The sequence below is a fragment of the Thalassophryne amazonica genome, chromosome 2, assembly GCF_902500255.1.
Source record: "Thalassophryne amazonica chromosome 2, fThaAma1.1, whole genome shotgun sequence".
In the NCBI taxonomy this organism is placed as follows: Eukaryota; Metazoa; Chordata; class Actinopteri; order Batrachoidiformes; family Batrachoididae; genus Thalassophryne; species Thalassophryne amazonica.
This window is the reverse complement of record NC_047104.1, coordinates 155,975,222-155,994,665: the sequence shown is the minus strand read 5'-3', so window position 1 is coordinate 155,994,665 and position 19,444 is coordinate 155,975,222. Positions and strand designations below refer to the sequence as shown.

Here is a 19,444-nt window from a genome sequence, read left to right as displayed (position 1 = left end):
AAGAGACAGTTGGTTTGACCTTCTTGTTTGTTGGTGTTTATCAAACAGACTGGTTGGGGGTGACACGGGTGAGAAGAGTGTCACTGTCTGTACATAAGAACTGTACACTGTAAGTGTGGTATGGCTGTTAAGCAGTGAACGCTGAGTCTTCTACTCGGGTGGGATACACACCAGCCCACTTGGTCCCTTTGATGGCAGTACTTCCCCTGTGCAGGGAAAAAGCAGCACAAACCCTAAAACACACTGAAGTGGTTTTGTCACATAAACAATCACGCATGAGACCTCACACACACATGCACACCCAAATCCTGACACTGCTGTCCAGGATACTCCAAGAAGATAAATATCTGACTTCAGCTACCCAGCAGACACTGGTGTTCCAGCTTTTTACAGTATTTATAACAGTATATAATACGTCATGTTCGTCTTTAAAATTAAATAAAAGGAATATAAATCTGTAATAAGAGTAACAACTGCTTACACAGAGCGTTATAATCTGTAAACTCATAACAGCTAATAACTGAACTGTTCATTGCAAACGTCCACGTCTCCGTATCAGGATTTCTTTGTATTTAGCGGCACACACCACGTCCGTTTTCTGGACACAGAACATTCCCTGACGCTGCTGATTTGTCTTCTGCGTATTCAGACATTCCCTTTTGTTCATCCTCCTGAGCCACGTCTTTCCTCTTGGTGCTGAGTAAACGAGCTGCCGAGGCACTTTGGGTGGCACTTCAGCCCACGGAACTGGCACCATTCATTGGTTCCTGATTCGCCTACCAACCCCAAAAAACAAAACCCATCCTCCACTTTGGTCTCTGGAGGTTGGGACAGTACATGGCACTTGGGGGTAATTTAATGCAGACTAAAGGAAGGCGACGCAGGGGCACTTGGGGGGGGGGGGGGGGGGATCAGTTGGTGTGGTGCCTCCCTTTAGGAACCTCTGGTGTCGATTTCTGCCTATGACAAAGTTGGCTGACAGTACTTGAAGCCAACTTTATTTACACCATGAACTCATTTTTGCCATATAATACCGAGCGGTGGGAGATGTCTGTTGGATCCCCAACGGGGCCCTCCCCTTCTGTGAGGGGGCGGGTGGTAGACTGTTTGACTCCCTTAAGTCTTCGGAGGCCTTTCTCTGCTTTAAAGGTGCCGCGGCTGCTGAACAGGGGCCGGTCATCACACAGGCGTTCCGGCTCTCCCGTAGGGCTGTTATCAAGACTGCGAGACATGTACGCTGCCTGACTCGGCTTGGAGCCAAAGGTGGGAGACTTTGAGTGGAACTGAAGGCGTTGGATGGTGGCAGATGTGGCAGATGAGAAAGATGATGATGGCTGGATCAGTGATGAGGACGAGAAGGATGAAACACTGGAGCAGGAGTCCAGAGAGTCCAGCGAATCAGGCTGCCGTCGGAGAGCATGGCGTCGGGGGCTTTTCCCATCCGCTCGTCGAATCCAAGGGGACGTCAACGCTGGACCGCACTCTGTGGGGGAATCCAAGGAAATGTACAGGTAAGCTGCAGTAAATATTTATGCTGCTCGTCTTCTTTTACTGCCGTCACGCTTTCCCCTTTCTAGCTGCCTTTCAACTAGAATGTTAAAAGGCAACAACTAGGGGTGTCACAATACATGTATTTGTATTGAACCGTACGGTACACTCGCAGAATACACTCTGCCCAGTATGATTACAGACACTTGTTCCCGTAACTCACTGACATTTCATCTTGTTTTCACAGACTGTGTGTCACTCTAGTTTCATGCTCTGTGCAGGAGGAGGTGTGGCCAGACCCTCAGTGCAGGAGGCGTGGCCAACCCCTCAGCCTGCTGTCTGTGTGTCTGACGTGAAAAGAGGAAACTGTGAGCCAAACAGTTAAAACGAGAGACCGGATTATCCCAATCATAAATTTTGGAAGCATAAATGGAATAGGTTATTGGTTAATTTACCTTTTTCTTGTGAAATATGAACGTAAAAGCAAAATTGTACCGAACCCGTTTGTGTTGAATTACTGTCCCCATATGAGATTAGTGCGCATTCAAGTTTTCACAGAAAACGCCACCAATTTTGTGGACAAAATTTTTTGTATCCTTTCGTTAAAGAAAGAAAAAACATAATAATCACTGAAATAACATGAAACTGAGAAAAGCAATAATAGATAAAAAAAAAAAAGACTGAAAATTAACTAATGAAAATCAGACATTGCTTTTGAATTGTGGTTTGACAATCATTTTATAAAACAAACTAATGAAACTGGCCTTGACAAAAATAACGGTACCCTTAATTTAATATTTTGTTGCACACTCACTGCAATCAAGCGATTTCTGTAACGAGACTTCTGCACCTGCTCACAGGTATTTTGTCCCACTCCTTGTGAGAAAACTGCTCCAGCTGTGTCAGGTTTGAAGGGTGTTTCAGCTCCTTCCACAGATCAGGGCTCGTAAAAGGCCACTTCAGAACAGTCTAGTGTTTTTAGCTGTGTGTGTTGCAGGTCATTATCCTGTTGGAGGACCTGAGACTGAGACCAAGCTTTCTGACACTGAGGAGCACATTTTGCTCTAGAATGCCTCGACAGTCTTTAGATTTTCATTGGACTCTGCACAGTGTTTTGCCACTTGCATGTGAGCAACTGATATCGTCCAGCGGAGTTTGTGTACAACATGACCACAAACTCAAAACCCTCCAGTTTCATTACAAAACCTTTGGCACAATCCAGTGTGTCATCATCCATCATTTTATCTGCAATGACGATGTGATAAAAAGTGTGCAGGAGGCCCCAGTGCTCACTCTCCCTGAGATGAAACTCCATCAAGCAGGAGCGTTTCTGGGCAGCCTTGAACAGCCTGCAGACTCCAGAAAAGACGTCGTCTTTGTGGTTTTGGAGAAAAATGTGTCAAACCCAGAGAGCAGGTCTGTGAGAGCCAGAATTCTTGCTGGTTGGTAGGTGATCAAATACTTATTTCATGTAATAAAATGCAAATTAATTATTTAATCATCATACAATCATACCATTTTTAGATTCTGTCTCTCACAGGTGAAGTGTACCTACGATAAGAATTACATTTATATATTTATAATAATTACATTTAGAATTACAATCAACATTTTTTTTGTAGGTGGAAAAACTTGCAAAATCCACAGTGGATCAAATACTTATTTGCCTCACTGTGTATATATATATAATGTAATATAATAAACCTAGCATGGTATTATGTTTTGCTCTGTTTTACCAGATGAATCACCAGTGGTTCCTTCAGCGTCCACGCTGAGGTTTTCCGAGCTGTCCGCGGTTCCAATGGAGGCCTCTGATTCCAGCGTCTCGTCGTCTGATGCTCGCGGCTCCAGGGTTAGGATCTCGAACGTCAGCTCCTCTCTGCAAATGTCCACATCAACATGTGAGCTTCACCACCAACAGACTTTAATGTGGCTTCAGGTCTGTCTGTGCCTCCTGAAACATTGCGAGATGTGACTGCGTTTACTTTTCTTTCTGCAGACTTTCGATTTGCTCTGTCAGCACTCGCTCTTCCTGCCGCATGGCCGTCTGCTGATGCTCCGACATGTCGCACTCGGTCGCCTCTTCTCCTCCGCTCTCCTCTGCTACCGCATCTGTCACAGGCGCTAGTCCAGGACTAACCAGAGGCGAGGGGGCGCTGTAGCTTAGTCGCCAGGTGCGGCCTTTCCCTGGTAATCAAATCACAAGTAATTTCTGCACCAATGTGAACACTGGCGCCATCATCATTAAATAATAAAGCCCTTAGAGGGGGCAGGTTGTCTCTGTTTCTCATCCACACTGGTGCTGATGTTCTAATGCACAAAATGTGATTTTCTCTGAAACTCTACATGCAGCCAAAGAGAAGAGAGCACCAAGAGATGACACTCCAATGCATTTTAGACAACAGCCACTGGGAGCGCTGTGGAAGCACTGCCACCATCTTGCTGTTGATAACATCAGCATTCATGACTGTGTCATTTATCATACTTGATTTTCTTGATGAATCACTATTGGGGTTTAGTTTCATCACAAGCAGAATACTGAAGACACGACTGATAGCCGCGGCGAACGCTCGGACCGTTGTGACAAGTAAAATAATAAAAGACTGTGTGGCTCTGACAGGTTTAAAACAGTCCAACATGGCGGCGGCGGAACGTGTTCTACTGAGCGTCGCCTCTTGGTGCTACAGTCTCTTTGACCTGGCTGCAATAAAAACACCGACCCCTCCCTTATCTCTTTCACTGTGCTCAAACAGTCTAAATGTGTCACATTGAAAAGTTCTGCATTCACTCCAAACTGCAAAATCCAACAGAAATCGACAGTCCAAGAGAAAACCACACCAGCTTTAAGGAAGATGATAATGAGGCACATACGTCCCGCCGCTCGACTCAGCAGCAGCTCACTCAGACATGAAGCATCTCAACAGTAAAATATAACCAACGAGCTGAAACACTGACGAGGCTTCATTCACAAACGTTTCATTTTTGGGGAGAAAAGAAATATTTTTGTCAAGTTTCTTTATTTAAAAAATGGCTAATAATAATAAGAGTCGACTCATGAAGGTTTATGAACCAACATTACTTTTAAATATTTAGGGAGCTGCAGACAAAAACTAATGATGCAGTCAAAGACACAAACTGAATGTTATGTGCAGTAATTTTCCATTAAAAGACCAAAATTCAAAGCGTACTGCAAGATGAAGAGATTTTATTAACCAAGACTGGAAGAGTAGGAGTCATGTCAAATTTATTTATTTTGTGTGTGTGTGTGGGGGGGGGGGGGGGGGGGGGGGGGGGATTAAATGTAGTATTAAAGGTGTCCAAAAAGATTTTTCTTCTGCCACTAGATGTCAGGCTAGCTCTATTTTTAGAACCAAAGTAAATCTTCCCTCCTTGCAAACCCACCGTCTCCACATCAGCCAAAAGGAACAGACTGTGGAGGGTTTTAACGGATCTCTATGTGTGAAAAGCACAGATGTATGTGGAGTTTTGTCCAACCACAGAAATCATTTAGCACCTGGATGTGATTTCTGGATGTATTTCTGGAAAGTCCCTGCTGTCTGCCATCTTGAAAAAAAAAAAATCACACCCTTTAGCGGCGAGTCCGTGAGTACTCGCTGCGTGAGCAACAACAATCTCACAGTGCAGGACTCACATGCACTAAATGTGCTCATGTGACCAGACTGAAAATGTGAACAGGACAGAAAAGCGAAAAGCACAGATGGAGTGTTGCTTCATTCTCTGCACAGTGTAAAGCCACTAAATATACATATGTACATCTTCAACTGCTTATTCGGGATCAGGTCACGGGGGCAACAGCTCCTACAGGGGACCCAACACTTCCCTTTACCAGCAACATTAACCACCTCTGACTGGGGAATCCCGAGGCGTTCCCAGGCCAGTGTGGAGATATAATCTCGCCCCGGGGTCTCCTCCCAGCTGGATGTGCCTGGAACACCTCCCTAGGGAGGCGCCCAGGAGGCATCCTTACCAGATGCCTGAACCACCTCAGCTGGCTCCTTTCAACACGAAGGAGCAGCGACTCGACTCTGAGCTCCCCACAGATGACCGAACTTCTCATCCTATCTCTAAGGGAGACACCAGCCACCCTCCTGAGGAAGCCCATTTTGGCCGCTTGTACCTGCGATCTAGTTCTTTTGGTCATGACCCAACTCTCATGACCATAGGTGAGAGTAGGAATGAAGCCTGACCAGTAGATCGAGAGCTTCACCTTTTGGCTCAGCTCCCTTTTCGTCATAACAGTACGGTAAAGTGAATGCAACACCGCCTCTGCTGCGCCAGTTCTCCGGCCAATCTCACGTTCCACTGTCCCCTCACTCGTGAGCAAGACCCTGAGGTACTTGAACTCCTTCACTTGGGGCAAGGCCGCATTCCCTCCCCAGAGTAGCCAATCCATGGGTTTCCTGCTGAGAACCATGGCCTCAGATTTAGAGGTGCTGATCCTCATCCCAGCCGCTTCACACTCGGCTGTGAACCGATCCAGTGAGTGCTGGAGGTCATAGGCTGATGAAGCCAACAGGACCACATCATCTGCAAAAAGCAGCAATGAGACCCTGAGCCACTAAATATCAACACAGAAAATATTTTTGGCATGCATATATATATATATATATATATATATATATATATATATATATATAGTTATCTGTCAGTGGTGACGAGAAGCAGAGTAGGCTCTTGAGTTTTTTTTTTAGCAAATTCATCTTCCGAGTCCTTGCATGAAGCAGTCGCACCCCACTTTCTGTTATTACTGCTAAATGATGCATTTTTGGACAGATACTATTAATACTCTGTTGTGACATACAGCCTGGAAAACATGGTGCATGTTGGTCCATCATCTGACTGACTTACTAGAAATTCAGCAGACTGTTTGGTTGAAAGGCAGCCATCATTACAGTAAAAGATGTTCAGTTTGTAAGTGGTTCTGCTGAGTCACAAAATTTCTACTTAGCTATGCAATAATGTGCTGAGTCCTCAGATCTTTTGATTGTCTGCAGATGTTCAGAAGGTCAGAGGTCATTGTCTGGACATTTTGTGAATGAAGCCCACTGCTGCTAAAAGAACCCATCAAAACCCAAAGAGACCCCGAGACAACGATGAACAGAACTTTACCTTTTGAGGAGCATGTGGTCGTGCAAAACATCAAAATTTAGAACAATGAAAATAGAAAACAGTGATTTCAGCTTACTCAGCGTCATAGTGGTAATTACTGTTCTATTGCTGCAAATATGAACTCTTCAAGTAGATTCTTTCATTTTTAGAGCTCGAAAATCTGCTGTTAGAAAACTGTTCTCAAATATGTTAGGGTCAGAACATGCCATCAGTGTAAACATCTAAACCAAAGGTCAGCTCAGGTCAGGGAGCATGTGCGGGTGCCGCACCCACCACACTACAGAACCACCCTGGGTCTTGGATGGCAACCACCCAGGTAGATAAACAGTCCAAAGGAACCATTTACTGCCTCAATAAAAGGGCAGAAAATGACAACAAAACGTTTCTCTTCTGGTGAACGTTTAATGAAACAATCTAAAAGGCAACTTTTTTCTTTTGTACATGTCTGCCACCTGCTGGTTGGATAGTGGATGATGGATTGATGATGTATTAGGAGCAGGTGTGTTATCAATGAGGTAAGACTGAAATGTACCAAATGAATGAGGTTCATTTTTCAGATTAACTGGTTACATTCTGAAAGGCACCAAAGATAAAGTGTGTGTAGTTTCTGAGTGTAACAGCAACAACTCCACAGCTTTGGGAGGTAAAGGACAGTTAGTCGAGAGGAAATCAGCTTGCAGGGAGAAAATCTGCGACCTTCTGGTACTAAAGGGCTTTTTCACATGGTTAAGTCAGAAGGTCACCCGTAAATCACTACATATTACTTCATACAGAGTAAACTGGGTACAAACGAGCTGCAGCGGTAACATTTGACCTTACCATTGCCTTCGAATGAAAGTCGTCTGCACTTCGCGTTATTCTCCAGCAAACTCCAAAGAGCTGATGTCCTTAGTCTGACTTTGTATTTATTCATCTGTTCTGCTGGCGATGATGAGCTCCACACACCTGCAGAGACGGCACACACAAAGACTTTCAGCGCCTCACTCGTACCGTCAAGTGCCACAGGAGTGCTCTCTCACAGGGATGACGGCGGACATTCTTACGCAGTGGTCCTTGCTGATGTCCTGGACACTCTGCAGTGGGTCGATGGTGTCCGGACAGCGCAGTATACACGAGCAAACACTATGCCAGCGCGTTAGCCGACATGCGGTTGGTCTCTTCCTTTGCAAAGCAATCCTGAAAACATGAACTCAGCATAAAAATAAAAAAACTGTTCTGTCCACGTGTCGTACCAGCTGAGCGTGTATTACCTACGAGATAAACATGATACGTTTCCAGAGTGTTGAGGTGAGTTTCTGCTCAGCTGGTCGATTACAGAATAAAACTCCTCTGATTGTTTCCTTTTTATCGTGCAAACCTGAAGAAGAGTTCACACCAGAAAAATAATTACCTCTAGATAAAACAAACTCTCTGCTATTAGCAAGAGTGGATGAACAAATCACAAAACACAACCACCACGATGTTTACAATATAAATTAAACATCATCTCAAGACCTGTTGACAGATTACACAAGCTTAACAAAGTCTGATCCACACGGGGTGCACAGCCAGTGCCTTCTGACAGACGCTCCCAGCCCGGCTAAAGGAGAAGGGTGGAAGTACGACAGAGCTACACCGTAACACACCAAAATCTCATATTCCGATAAAATAATCTCATATCACAATAACGATATTTATCAAAATCTGTAAATTCAATGAATTAATAGTTTTTATACAGTGGGTAAAGAAGTATTTAGTCAGTCCCTGATTGTGCAAGTTCTCCAACTTAGAAATGAGAGAGAGGTCTGTAATTTTCAACATAGGTACACTTCAACTATGAGAGACTAAATGAGGAAAAAAAAAAAAAATCCAGGAAATCACACCGGAGGATTTTAAAAGGAGTTTATTTGTAAATTGTGATGGAAAATAGTATTTGGTCAATAACAAATAAGCAAGATTTCTGGCTCTCACAGACCGGTAACTTCTTCTTTAGAGAAGCTCTTCTGTCCTCCACCTGTTACCTGTATTAATGACACCTGTTTGAACTCATTATCTGTATAAAGACAACCTGTCCACAGCCTCAAACAATCAGAACTCCAAACCCACCATGGCCAGACCAAAGAGCGTTGAAGGACACCAGAAGAACATTGTAGACCTGCACCAGGCTGGGAAGAGTGAATCTACAATAGTCACAGAGGTTGGTGTGAATAAATCCACTCTGGGAGAATTGGAAGAAAATGAAAGACATACAGACCACTGATAATCTCCCTCGATCTGGGGCTCCACGCAAGATGTCATCCCGTGGGGTCAAAATGATCATGAGAATGGTGACAAAAGTCCCAGACTACACAGAGGGGACCTGATGAATGACCTGCAGAGAGCTGGGACCAAAGTAACAAAAGGCTACACAGTACGCAGAGAGGGACTCAAATCCTGCAGTGCCAGGCATGTCCCCCCTGCTTAAGCCAGTACGTGTCCAGGCCCATCTGAAGTTTGCCAGAGAGCATAGGAGGAGCCAGAAGAGGATTGGGAGAATATCATGTGGTCAGATGAAACCAAAATAGAACTTTTTGGTAAAAACTCAACTAGGCATGTTGGGAGGAAGAAGAAGGCTGAGTTGTATTCCAAGAACAGCATATCGACTGTGAAGCATGGGGGTGGAAACATCATGCTTTGGGGCTGTTTTTCTGCAAAGGGGACAGGATGACTGATCCGTGTTAAGGGAAGAATGAATGGGGCCATGTATCATGGAGATTTAAGGCCAAAACCTCCTTCCTTCATGAGAGCATTGAAGAAGGCAAATGTGGCTGGGTCTTCCAGCATACAATGATCCCAAACACACTGCTCGAGGCAAAGAAAGAGTGGCTCCGTAAAAAGCATTCAAGGTCCTGGAGGTGGCCAAGCCAGTCTCCAGACCTCAACCCCATAGAAAATTTGTGGAGGGAGTTGAAAGTCCATGTGCCCAGCGACAGCCCCAAAACATCACTGCTCTAGAGGAGATCTGCATGGAGGAATGGACCAAAATACCAGCTACAGTGTGTGCAAACCGGTGAAGACTTACAGGAAACGTTTGACCTCTGTCATTGCCAACAAAGATTATGTTACAAAGTATTGAGTTGAACTTTTGTTATTGATCAAATACTATTTTCTACCATATTTACAAATAAATTCTTTAAAAATCCTACATGTGATTTCCCTGGATTTTTTTTTTCTCATTTTGTCTCTCATAGTTGAAGTTACCTAAGTAAGTAAGTAAGTAAGTAAATTTTATTTATATAGCACCTTTCACAGACAAGAGCCACAAGGTGGCTTCACACATAAAAGCACAGTACACCACTACAATACATCAGACAATGGCTGAGACATTTAAAAACATAACATAGGATAGCAAAGCAGCCCAAAAGCTAAGCAAAAGCTTGTGTAAAAAAGAAGGTCTTAAGTTGGCTTTTAAAAGTGATGACAGAGTCCAGTGAGCACAGAGAGAGCGGGAGACCATTCCAAAGCCTGGGAGCAACAGCCTGGAAGTATCGCTCTCCTCTGGTTGCAAAACGGGTGCGAGGAACCATGAACAAATTTTGGTCCACAGACCTGAACGCCCTGGCGGGGCATAAGGCTGGATGAGGTCACAGATATAGGGAGGCGCCTGGCCATGTAGAGCTCTAAAGGTTAAAACCAAAATTTTAAAATTGATCCTGAAGGACACTGGCAGCCCATGAAGCTCCTTTAAAATTGGGGAAATATGAGTCCTCATGTTAGCTTGTGTCAGAATTCTTCCTGCAGAGTTCTGTACCAACTGCAGTTGACGCAACTCCTTCTTGTTTAGACATGAAAACAAACTGTTACAGTAGTCTAAACATGTTGACACAAAAGCATGAATAAGCAGCTCTAAATCATTTCAAGACAAAACCATTTCCTGAGCTTAGAGGTGTTTCTTAATTGAAAGAAGCAATTCCTCGTCAGCTGTTTACAATGCTGTACCAAAGACATGTCTTGTCAAAGATGACACCCAAGTTTCGAAGACATGATTTAGCAAACTGGCCCAGGTCTCCCAAGTACTGCTGATACCTGGAATATGGGCATCAGGGCAATAACCATGTCTCGTTTGTCTGCGTTGAGCTGAAGAAAGTTATTCATTAGCCATGTGTTTTATTCCGCCAAACAATAGAGGAGGGAATCAAGCCTCTTAATCTCAGATGGCTTAAGGAGCAGTAAAGCTGGATGTCATCCCAAATACTGGTAAGAGACATCAGTAAATCTTTGAATGATCCTACCTAAAGGGATCAAGTACAATAAAAACAAAATGGGCCCAATACAGAACCCTGAGGGACTCCGCATAACAGGTACCGCAGACTCTGACCTTATCTGGTTAGCAAAAACGCTAAGCTATGCCCGGACAGATATGAGAAAAACCACCAAAGAACTGACCCCGACAGTCCGACATGATCCCTCAATCTATTCAGCAGGACCTGGTGGTCAACAGTATCAAAGGCAGAGGACAAATCCAAAAGAACCATCACGGTGGATTTCCCAGCATCAGCAGACATCATAATGTCCGCTGGACACTTTCAAAAGAGAGCCGTTTCCGCAGAGTGTTGTCTACCGAAAACCGGACTGAAACCTGTCATCAATCAATCAATCAATTTTATTTATATAGTGCCAAATCACAACAAACAGTTGCCCCAAGGCGCTTTATATTGTAAGGCAAGGCCATACAATAATTACGTAAAACCCCAACGGTCAAAAACGACCCCCTGTGAGCAAGCACTTGGCGACAGTGGAAAGGAAAAAACTCCCTTTTAACAGGAAGAAACCTCCACAGAACCAGGCTCAGGGAGGGGCAGTCTTCTGCTGGGACTGGTTGGGGCTGAGGGAGAGAACCAGGAAAAAGACATGCTGTGGAGGGGAGCAGAGATCAATCACTAATGATTAAATGCAGAGTGGTGCATACAGAGCAAAAAGAGAAGAAACAGTGCATCATGGGAACCCCCCAGCAGTCTAAGTCTATAGCAGCATAACTAAGGGATGGTTCAGGGTCACCTGATCCAGCCCTAACTATAAGCTTGAGCAAAAAGGAAAGTTTTAAGCCTAATCTTAAAAGTAGAGAGGGTGTCTGTCTCCCTGATCTGAATTGGGAGCTGGTTCCACAGGAGAGGAGCCTGAAAGCTGAAGGCTCTGCCTCCCATTCTACTCTTACAAACCCTAGGAACTACAAGTAAGCCTGCAGTCTGAGAGCGAAGCGCTCTATTGGGGTGATATGGTACTATGAGGTCCCTAAGATAAGATGGGACCTGATTATTCAAATCCTTATAAGTAAGAAGAAGAATTTTAAATTCTATTCTAGAATTAACAGGAAGCCAATGAAGAGAGGCCAATATGGGTGAGATATGCTCTCTCCTTCTAGTCCCCGTCAGTACTCTAGCTGCAGCATTTTGAATTAACTGAAGGCTTTTCAGGGAACTTTTAGGACAACCTGATAATAATGAATTACAATAGTCCAGCCTAGAGGAAATAAATGCATGAATTAGTTTTTCAGCATCACTCTGAGACAAGACCTTTCTAATTTTAGAGATATTGCGCAAATGCAAAAAAGCAGTCCTACATATTTGTTTAATATGCGCTTTGAATGACATATCCTGATCAAAAATGACTCCAAGATTTCTCACAGTATTACTAGAGGTCAGGGTAATGCCATCCACAGTAAGGATCTGGTTAGACACCATGTTTCTAAGATTTGTGGGGCCAAGTACAATAACTTCAGTTTTATCTGAGTTTAAAAGCAGGAAATTAGAGGTCATCCATGTCTTTATGTCTGTAAGACAATCCTGCAGTTTAGCTAATTGGTGTGTGTCCTCTGGCTTCATGGATAGATAAAGCTGGGTATCATCTGCGTAACAATGAAAATTTAAGCAATGCTTTCTAATAATGCTGCCTAAGATGGCGTCTGTGACTGGCGTGGCCGTCGCTCGGCTCCTGTTGTGTTGGTTACTAATGGCCACTTTTACAACATTTGTTATTTTAGCAGCCCGACTAGCAGATGAAGGTGTCTTGGCTTTACGGACTTACGATCGGGACTCTTTGTTTCATATCAAGGAGACAATGGAGAGCCTATTTGCTACACGAGACAGGTACAACCAGGCGTTTCCTCCACCCCTAACTATCGGCTCCGACTCACCTGATTATCCGCTGCTGTTGCGGGCGCCGTGTAAGAGCCGCAGGAGACTGAGGAAAAAAGGCTTTTTGGATAAGAGGAGAAGAGGCCCGCGGGCCGCTGTCCAGGTGAAGAGAAGGCGTGCAGCGGTGCGTTTGGGCGCGGGCACCAGCGGCCGAGGACGGGCTCGCTTCCTCTACCGCATTCCTCTCTTTGATGTGTGCGATGGCACATCTGCATCGACACCTGTTCGGTTAGGTATGGGTGTTCTAGACTTTTCTCAGCGCTGGTATCCTGGTGGCGTAGTTCCATCGCTACTGTGCACTTCCGTGTTTACGCCTCTGCCTGCACGGATCAGCCGGAGTCCACGTGACCACTGTCTTCATCCTATCCCATTGCGAGCCTCAGACAGCGCCTATGTGACGTCTTCCACCTTGCGCCTTGGTTTATTGAACGTGCGTTCAATCGCCAATAAATCATGTTACCTGAATGATCTTATATCAGCGGAAATGCTGGACTTAATGTGCTTTTCCGAGACTTGGCAGAGAGAAGAGGAATTTCTTCATTTAAATGAGCTCTGCCCTGCTGGGTTCTGTGTCCTTGGGAAGCCCCGCCCCTGTCGCCGTGGTGGGGACCTTGCCATCGTTTATAAAGAGGATTGTGTGTGTAAAGGGGTACAGTCACAGGATTTTCCCTCCTTTGAATCACAGTGGGTCAAGGTGGGTTTCTCAAATCCATTTTTCTGTGTGTTTGTTTACCGCCCCCCAGGCCCTGCTACTGCCTTTCTTAAGGATTTTAGTGACTTTTTATCCTCTATTATAACGTTGGAATCTGTTTTAATTCTTGGAGATTTTAACCTTCATGTTGATGACAAGTTATCTTGCTCTGCTATGGAGCTTTGGATGGAGCTTTTATCGTTGACTGAAGCTTTGAATTTTGTGCAACATGTTTCTGAGCCCACTCACCAAAAGGGTCACATTTTAGATTTAGTTTTTACGCTTGGCCTAGACATTTTAAACATGTCTATAAAAGATGTCCACTTGAGCGACCATAGTCTTGTTTCGTTTGACCTGCATTCCAGCTCTGATCAGAAGCCCTTAGAAGTTAAGTCTCGGAGGCGTATCATCACTGCTGAAACTGCAGAAAGATTTTCTTCTATGTTTAATCCTTGTTTGTTCACTGATTTTCTTGATATGGACAATTTTATCCAGTGTTTTAACCAACACTGTGATACTATTCTTGATCAGTTGGTTCCTGTCAAATACGTGTCTTTACAGAAAAATGAGTGCCCTTGGATAAATGAAGAGCTCTTAAGTCTTAAGAGACTGTGTCGAAGGACTGAACGCCTGTGGAAATCCTCTAAACTTGAGGTTCACAGGCTTCATCTCAGGGAGCTGGTTCTATCATATAACAAAATGGCTGAGAGTGCCCGTTCTGTCTACATACGTCAGCTGGTGTCTGTGAATAAGAAGAATCCCAGAGTGTTGTTTGATACAATCAACTCTCTTGTATGTCCTGCTGCTTCAGTTACTCCTGTGTTTTCTGAGGCTGACAGCAATGCTTTTTTGAGTTTTTTCACTGACAAAATCAAGTTGATTAAGGATAAAATTCCACCCTCCCTGTGTGGTACTTCTATTGTTATTGAACCTGTCCCCAGCATTTGGTCTTCATTTAGGGCTGTGACACTTGCTGATATTTCGGCATTGGTGAGCAAGATGAAACCTTCCTCTTGCTCATTGGACATCCTTCCCTACAGGCTCTTTATTAAAGTATTTGAGGTAATTGGTCCGTGTATTACTAGAATGGTAAATCTTTCTTTGTCCACCGGTGTGTTTCCCAGTGCTTTTAAGCATGCCATAGTGTTGCCTCTACTGAAAAAACCAGGTTTAAATCAAATGGAGCTAAGTAGTTTTAGACCTATTTCTAAGCTCCCATTCCTGTCTAAGATCCTCGAGAGGGTGGTTTCAGACCAACTGACACTCTTACTGGATCAGAATAACATTCATGACAGGTTTCAGTCCAGTTTTCGTAGACAACACTCTACGGAAATGGCTCTTTTGAAAGTGTCCAGCGACATTATGATGTCTGCTGATGCTGGGAAATCCACCGTGTTGGTTCTTTTGGATTTGTCCTCTGCCTTTGATACTGTTGACCACCAGGTCCTGCTGAATAGACTGAGGGATCATGTCGGACTGTCGGGGTCAGTTCTTCGGTGGTTTTTTTTCATATCTGTCTGGGCGCAGCTTTAGCGTTTTTGCTAACCAGATAAGGTCAGAGTCTGCGGACCTGTTATGTGGAGTCCCTCAGGGTTCTGTATTGGGCCCCATTTTGTTTTTATTGTACTTGATCCCTTTGGCTCTTGTCTGTGAAATGTGCTATATAAATAAAAGTTACTTACTTACTTACCTAAGGGAAGCATGTATAAAGTGAATAAAATTGGTCCTAGCACAGAACCTTGTGGAACTCCATACTTAACCTTAGTCTGTGAAGAAGATTCCCCATTTACATGAACAAATTGTAATCTATTAGATAAATATGATTCAAACCACCGCAGCGCAGTGCCTTTAATACCTATGGCATGCTCTAATCTCTGTAATAAAATTTTATGGTCAACAGTATCAAAAGCAGCACTGAGGTCTAACAGAACAAGCACAGAGATGAGTCCACTGTCTGAGGCCATAAGAAGATCATTTGTAACCTTCACTAATGCTGTTTCTGTACTATGATGAATTCTAAAACCTGACTGAAACTCTTCAAATAGACCATTCCTCTGCAGACGATCAGTTAGCTGTTTTACAACTACCCTTTCAAGAATTTTTGAGAGAAAAGGAAGGTTGGAGATTGGCCTATAATTAGCTAAGATAGCTGGGTCAAGTGATGGCTTTTTAAGTAATGGTTTAATTACTGCCACCTTAAAAGCCTGTGGTACATAGCCAACTAATAAAGATAGAGTGATCATATTTAAGATCGAAGCATTAAATAATGGTAGGGCTTCCTTGAGCAGCCTGGTAGGAATGGGGTCTAATAGACGTGTTGATGGTTTGGATGAAGTAACTAATGAAAATAACTCAGAACAATCTGAGAGAAAGAGTCTAATGTCATGAATGTTATTCTGATCCAGGAAGTGTGTCAGTTGGTCTGAAACCACCCTCTCGAGGATCTTAGACAGGAATGGGAGCTTAGAAATAGGTCTAAAACTACTTAGCTCCATTTGATTTAAACCTGATTTTTTCAATAGAGGCAACACTATGGAATGCTTGAAAGCACTGGGAAACACACCGGTGGACAAAAAGATTTACCATTCTAGTAACACACGGACCAATTACTTCAAATACTTCAGAGAAGAGCCTGTAGGGAAGGATGTCCGATGAGCAAGAGGAAGGTTTCATCTTGTTCACCAATGCCGAAATATCAGCAAGTGTCACAGCCCTAAATGAAGACCAAATGCTGGGGACAGGTTCAATAACAGTAGAAGTACCACACAGGGGGCGTGGAATTTTATCCTTAACTTGATTTTGTCAATGAAAAAACTCAAAAAAGCATTGCTGTCAGCTTCAGAAAACACAGGAGTAACTGAAGACATACAAGAGAGTTGATTGTATCAAACAACACTCTGGGATTCTTCTTATTCACAGACACCAGCTGACGTATGTAGACAGAACGGGCACTCTCTGCCATTTTTTTATATGATAGAACCAGCTCCCTGAGATGAAGCCTGTGAACCTCAAGTTTAGAGGATTTCCACAGGCGTTCAGTCCTACGACACAGTCTCTTAAAACTTAAGAGCTCTTCATTTATCCAAGGGCACTCATTTTTCTGTAAAGACACGTTGTATTTAACAGGAGCCAACTGATCAAGAATAGTATCACAGTGTTGGTTAAAACACTGGATAAAATTGTCCATATCAAGAAAATCAGTGAACAAACAAGGATTAAACATAGAAGAAAATCTTTCTGCAGTTTCAGCAATGATACGCCTCCGAGACTTAACTTCTAAGGGCTTCTGATCAGAGCTGGAATGCAGGTCAAACGAAACAAGACTATGGTCGCTCAAGTGGACATCTTTTATAGACATGTTTAAAATGTCTAGGCCAAGTGTAAAAACTAAATCTAAAATGTGACCCTTTTGGTGAGTGGGCTCAAAAACATGTTGCACAAAATTAAAAGCTTCAGTCAATGATAAAAGCTCCATCACAGGGCAAGATAACTTGTCATCAACATGAAGGTTAAAATCTCCAAGAATTAAAACAGATTCCAACGTTATAATAGAGGATAAAAAGTCACTAAAATCCTTAAGAAAGGCAGTAGCAGGGCCTGGGGGGCGGTAAACAAACACACAGAAAAATGGGTTTGAGAAACCCACCTTGACCAACTGTGATTCAAAGGAGGGAAAATCCTGTGACTGTACCCCTTTACACACACAATCCTCTTTATAAACGATGGCAAGGTCCCCACCATGGCGACAGGGGCGGGGCTTCCCAAGGACACAGAACCCAGCAGGGCAGAGCTCATTTAAATGAAGAAATTCCTCTTCTCTCTGCCAAGTCTCAGAAAAGCACATTAAGTCCAGCATTTCCGCTGATATAAGATCATTCAGGTAACATGATTTATTGGCGATTGAACGCACGTTCAATAAACCAAGGCGCAAGGTGGAAGACGTCACATAGGCGCTGTCTGAGGCTCGCAATGGGATAGGATGAAGACGGCGGTCACGTGGACTCCGGCTGATCCGTGCAGGCGGAGGCGTAAACACGGAAGTGCACAGTAGCGATGGAACTACGCCACCAGGATACCAGCGCTGAGAAAAGTCTAGAACACCCATACCTAACCGAACAGGTGTCGATGCAGATGTGCCATCGCACACATCAAAGAGAGGAATGCGGTAGAGGAAGCGAGCCCGTCCTCGGCCGCTGGTGCCCGCGCCCAAACGCACCGCTGCACGCCTTCTCTTCACCTGGACAGCGGCCCGCGGGCCTCTTCTCCTCTTATCCAAAAAGCCTTTTTTCCTCAGTCTCCTGCGGCTCTTACATGGCGCCCGCAACAGCAGCGGATAATCAGGTGAGTCAGAGCCGACAGTTAGGGGTGGAGGAAACGCCTGGTTGTACCTGTCTCGTGTAGCAAATAGGCTCTCCATTGTCTCCTTGATATGAAACAAAGAGTCCCGATCGTAAGTCCGTAAAGCCAAGACACCTCCATCTGCTAGTCGGGCTGCTAAAATAACATATCTTGTAAAAGCGTCCATTAGTAACCAACAACAGGAGCCGAGCGATGGCCACGCCAGTCACAGGCGCCATCTTGGAACACCAATAATGAGGCTATGATGAAAATTACAGACCTCTGTCATCTTTCTAAGTAGGAGAACTTACACAATCAGGGGCTGACTAAATGCTTTTTGTCCCACTGTATAAATCCTTGTCATTTGAAGAGATGATGTTTTGCACATCAAAGGCCTGACCAGGAGTGTCACTCCTCCCATTGTCCACCTGGAGGCAGTGTTGGCACCTCAGCCTGCCTTTGGTGGCTTATTGGCCAGGATCATTCAGCTTGGGACTCCGATGAGGGCGGTCACATCTCCTCCACTCTCCCTTATCTCTGTTCTTTGCTTTTAACCTTCAAGTCCCTACTTCACCAGACTGTGAAGTCCTCAAATTATATTGGATTCTGGATCTATTGGACTACTATTGGATTAACCATGGACTTGATCAGCTGGTCTCTGAACGCTATTGACACCATTTTTTCTACAAGAAGGTCAGGACCGGGGGATCCTACCTGTCCAGATGGAACGTATCTTGCGGGCTATGTTCTCGACTCCTGGGGGTCTTGGTGTGTGGCATGCTTGGCGCCTTTCTCCGTTGAGGACATCGAGGATTTATTCATTTTTGGTCTTATGGTAGCAGGGCTGGTACTTTCTGGCTTATGTGCTGCCCTGATCTACTGGAAAACTGGCAAGACGGCGGCATCAAGAACCACGGCCCCTCGCTTGTCCGTCATGATTAACCAGGTTGGCAAGGCAGTGCATTCTCAGACTGCGATGACTCTTGAACTCAGACACAAATTGGATGACATCTTGGAGCAGATGCGTGCCTTGCAGTTGAAGTTGAAGATTTCAGAGGCCGGTGAATATTCTTAATTCATAATTGGGAATATTCTTAATTCATAATTGGGATTTGGTTGTGCAAGTGGAACTGTTAAAAAGTGTTTTTCACTGCTCAAACCGTAACATTACAGCCTTATCAAGCCTGAAGGTCAAATTGCCCGACTGTTTTCCTCCAGAGGAATTTTTTTTTCGGCCTGGGGATCATTTGGCTGTTTCTTATCTCAACTCACAAAGACAATAAACTGCTTTTCACAGGACTGAAGCATGCTCCATTCCCTCCCCCCACCCGCCTCCTATACCCCATCAACACTCCCCTCTCTGGCACCTGCTAACGTCACTCCTTTCCCCTTCAGTGGGGGCAGTGCAGTTTTAGCTGCAGCCCCCGTTCTTCCCCCAAAGCTGACGGCGGTGCATCTCAGGGTTGCTGCGTGGCCTTCACCCACTTGCCTCAATTCGGATAACGGACTTCTTCAAACTTAGTGCACATAAACAATGTCAAATGTGTATGTGCTGTCTTCAATTCTGATGTGTGCCATTATTACGGTAAACAAGTAATAATTGTGGACTAATTGCTGTCTGAATTTCTCCACGGAGATCAATAAA

The 19,444-nt window shown here is 44.3% G+C and overlaps 1 protein-coding gene across 1 annotated transcript in view; it reads right to left on the bottom strand.

Annotated features, from left to right (window-relative positions):
• Positions 1 to 257: 257 nt before the first annotated feature.
• myo9aa (myosin IXAa) overlaps positions 258 to 19,444 on the bottom strand; it is a 133,713-nt gene continuing 114,526 nt past the window's right edge. Inside the window, 8 exon segments of the mRNA XM_034163999.1 lie at positions 258 to 1,483; positions 3,225 to 3,367; positions 3,474 to 3,675; positions 7,438 to 7,563; positions 7,662 to 7,740; positions 7,873 to 7,911; positions 7,913 to 7,939; positions 7,941 to 7,975. Coding sequence (XP_034019890.1) covers positions 1,002 to 1,483; positions 3,225 to 3,367; positions 3,474 to 3,675; positions 7,438 to 7,563; positions 7,662 to 7,740; positions 7,873 to 7,911; positions 7,913 to 7,939; positions 7,941 to 7,975 — 1,133 coding nt within the window. The 3' untranslated portion in view covers positions 258 to 1,001.